Raw genomic sequence first — 3,920 nt, 5'->3', positions numbered from 1 at the left:
AGGCTTCAAACATAATCTCAACTTGATGAAGTTGTGATTAAGGGAGGGTGTTAAACATGATATTGTTGCGGCGTGTACTACAAGAGGATGCGTGTATGAGAAGGAGAATCATCAACCGGAGTAGTTAATTAAGCTAGGATACTTTGTAATCTTTATCTTTCTTATCCTAGTATTCTTTCTCTCCAAGATGTATCTCAACTGACTTATACGCGTATCCAGGGCTCGCTACCCAGCTATTTAACACGCAACACGTCCGGCCAGGAAGGCAAGATGTTTACCGCAAGTCGCACAGGGTGTGGACTCGTTTAAAGCATGTTGCGCAGTCCTGTTTTACAAATGATTTGCGGGACAGAAAGAGCTGGGGACACGGGACAGGGGACACTTGTGTTTCTTTAGTTGGCTGAAAAATTTGGATAAAAGCGAATTGGATTTTATGCGGATGTAGAATAGACAGTCCCTAAATAAATCCACTCGCCTATAAAATCAGCTAACACTTACGGTGGCAGTGGCAGGAAGAATGCAAGAATCATGGAAACGCTCGAACGCAGATCAAACATCAAGCAAAGTTGGATCTCATGCTAGACAAGCAAAGTTGGATTGGATGCCAGCTCAAAAAGAAAAGTTGGAGTAGTAACCAATTAATGGTCACGGAGAAGCAGGTCGAGCGACGCGGCCCCGAGCCTGGTGGCGTTCACGTAGTCCTGCGGCGCGTGAGCCGGCAGGCCGGGGATGACCAGGCCGACCGCCCGGGCGATCCTCATTGTCCACCCCTCCGTGTACTCCGCCCCGTCTACGACGTGCCCGATGATGAGCCCCCGGACGAGCTCCCACGCCGCGTTCACGTACTTGGACACCACGAACGCGAGCGAGAAGTAGTTCTTGTTGGGCTCCTCCTCCATGGCCTGCGCCCTGTAGTAGCTGTCGAAGTAGATGCACCGGCCGAAGTGCTTGAACATGCCGTCGTATGGCACCCTCGGCACAATGTCGTTGGAGTAGACGAACCGGAAGTACCTCCCCCTGGCCGCCGTCGTGTCGAGGTGCCGCTCCACGAACTCCCCGAGCTGCGCGTCCCCCACGCGCGGCTGCCCGTACGTGTACACGCCGTGGAGCCTGGCCAGCAGGTCGCGCTCCCTGTGCAGGGCAAGGATGGCCGGGAACAGTACGGCGAGCGCGCCGCCCAGGCTGTGGCCGGTCACCGCGAACCGGGCGCGCGGGTTGGCCGCCAGGGACTTCTTCAGCGCGTCGCGGACGGCGTAGTAGGCAAACGGCCTCTCCTTGATTGCTTCGATCTTCTCTGGCCAGCCGATGGCATTCCTTTGCAGCCCGAGCGCCTTCATGAAGCCGCCGTGAACCTTGCCCGCCTCAGGGATGTCGTACCACGAGATGTCCACGTCTGTGCACCAATCCTCTGCGTCGAACGGCTGCGTGCCGCGGAACGCCACCACGACGAGGTCGGCGTCAGCCGGCTTGTCGGCGAACATGAAGGCCTGCGTCGTGTAATCGTCTTGATCCCCTCGGAATTCTACCAGGAGTTTGTTGCACGTTAGCCACACGTGTGTTGCCATACTACTGTTACTACATGCATGCATGCTTCATGTTTTCGCGTGCCCTGAAATCTTACCGTTGCAGCAGTTGAAGAACTCAAGGAATTTCATGTGCCAATGGTTTTCGACGACGTTCTTGATGACCAGCTCGTTCTCGTAGGCCAGTTTGGAGGCCATGATGCCCAGAGCAGCGAGGTAACTGCCATCCTCTGGCTTGATCTTCTTGTCCAGTTCGACTCTCGTGTCGATGAGTCCAATGAGCGATCGATAGTTGGGGGATTTTCTGTGCGGAATTCGTAATTCGCCTGCAACGTATGTACAGCACAGTTAGCTAGGAATTATCGGAACGCCATTGTTGTACTACTCCGAAGCAAAACAGCGACATACGTTTCGTGAGAACTCTTCAAACTTTCTATGATGTCGTTTGACTTTCAAAACCTAGGGGTGTTTCCCACGTCACTCCAAATAAAAGGCAGGGGAACATTGCAGATTTTGCCGAATCATTTCACAGAGGAAAAGAAAAAGGGACGAGAATGCAAAATGTGCATGACCATATTTCGACAACGAGTAACGCTACATCGACGGAAGGTTACGGGCGTTTTACGGGGTGATACTGATTTGTCAAGTTGTGATTGGATTAAGGGGCAGGGACGGCCCTACCCGTGTGAAAATCAGGGGGGCCGGAGAGATTATTAGGAAAGGGCCTGTAAAACTCCTGTAAGAGGCACGTACATTTAGCATTTTTGTTCGGCAATCTTGCTCGTTCTCTTTAGAATAACTGGCGCCTCCGACAGGAAAGCGGTCAAGCCAATGACAGTATGCAACTTATTTAGTTGCTTAGCGCATCACGACAACCACCTTAACAAGTTAACATGTTATTTAGCATATGAAACTGACATTGCCCTTATCTTGAGAGTTGTTATCGATTATAAGTTCTGACCAGAGTACAAGTGGATATATACATTGGATAAACTCATGTCTCTAATAATCCTGCCATGTAGACTATGATTAAACCGCAAAGGCTGCTATCCAAAGCATATTTTACGACCTCTGCAATAATGTGGCACGAATAATTAATCATCTACGCATTTACTTAATTAGCAAACCACTGTTTCCTAGCAAGAACAACCAAACGCGCGTGCTCATTTCCCATTTCTATTTGATATTGCGAGTGCTTAGTGCTTACTGATTGGACACCCTCCCCGTGTACGTTAATAAAGATAAAGCGATTGTAGTTTCCGTTCATATGTTTTTGAAGGTATAGTTACATATAATCTGCACGAGTTTTTCCAAATTTTCTATTTTATTTCAACCTTCTCCCCCCCTTTTCATATGTTTTCTGCCATTTTCGTGCAGCTACGGGAGCACTCTTTGTTTCGCCATGGAAGACTAATGTCCAACTTTGATATGCAAGGCAGTTTTAAATAAAACTACTCCAAAAAGATAAGATGGAAACCTCATGTGAAACTGCACGAACGTACTTAATTCTTTTAGTGACACATTTTAAAAGATTAGTTTCCGCAAAAACACAGAAATGGTAGATGATAGCACAACCTAATGTTAAAACTCGTTGGTTTACCTTGCATGGCGTTTCTGATAAGCTTGAGCACGCCGCCACCGTTGTCCGTGATGAGGTTCATCCAGTACTCGACAGCGCTCCCGAGCTTGCCCAAGGGCCACTTCACCCACAGCAGCAGCATCTGCGCCACGACGGAGAGGAAGATGATCCACCGGCACCACCGGTCTGGGACCTCCTTGCAGCCAGCGGCGCAGTTGACGGCGTCGCTCGTGCCGACGTCGCTGGAGCGCAGCAGCTGGAGGAGGCTGCGGACGCCGCCCTTGTCCGGCCGCAGCACCATGAAGTCGCCGGAGAATTCTTCCCGGCAGCCATCCATTTCCGGTCTGTCGGTCGATCGATGCAAACAGGAGCTAGCACGCCAATCAGCTTGACGATGAACAGCAGAACAAGAGCTATAGCTCGCCGGAGTATTGTATCAGCACGGCCGCACGAGATGCATATATATATAGGCCGGGGGCTGAGTAGAGGATAGAACCGCGTGCAAATGGCAGTGCTGAGGGTTCTAATTAATGAAATAAAGAACGGATTAGGTAGGGGGTGGGTGGAAGACTAGGTCACTAGGCGGTCAAGGTACCAACTGCGTGCATACTGGACTACTCTGTTAATTTAGGACAAGATCAAAGGCGGAGCCTTTCATCACGCGCGGTCGAACCCGTCTTCTTCGCACGTAAAGAAGGAACGGTTACATTGGTCGGTAAGAAAAAGCTTCGGTTACTCGCTAGTTCTGCGTACGGTTTTCGTGATTCTGCACAAAATTTCCCGTATGCATGACATACGGCATAGATTTAGAGGGAGAG

The 3,920-nt window shown here is 50.3% G+C and overlaps 1 protein-coding gene across 1 annotated transcript; it reads right to left on the bottom strand.

Annotated features, from left to right (window-relative positions):
* Positions 1–488: 488 nt before the first annotated feature.
* On the bottom strand, positions 489–3,472 carry LOC119332774 (triacylglycerol lipase OBL1-like). Its single transcript, XM_037605927.1, has 3 exons — positions 3,124–3,472; positions 1,622–1,849; positions 489–1,522 (listed from the first exon to the last, which is right to left on the bottom strand). The coding sequence occupies exons 1-3, from the start codon at positions 3,437–3,439 to the stop codon at positions 639–641; spliced, it is 1,428 nt and encodes a 475-aa protein (XP_037461824.1). The 5' UTR covers positions 3,440–3,472; the 3' UTR covers positions 489–638.
* Between the last annotated feature and the right edge of the window lie 448 nt (positions 3,473–3,920).

This window comes from Triticum dicoccoides, chromosome 7A, assembly GCF_002162155.2.
Source record: "Triticum dicoccoides isolate Atlit2015 ecotype Zavitan chromosome 7A, WEW_v2.0, whole genome shotgun sequence".
In the NCBI taxonomy this organism is placed as follows: Eukaryota; Viridiplantae; Streptophyta; class Magnoliopsida; order Poales; family Poaceae; genus Triticum; species Triticum dicoccoides.
The sequence above is the reverse complement of the archived record's forward strand: the minus strand, read 5'-3'. Positions and strand labels throughout refer to the sequence as shown.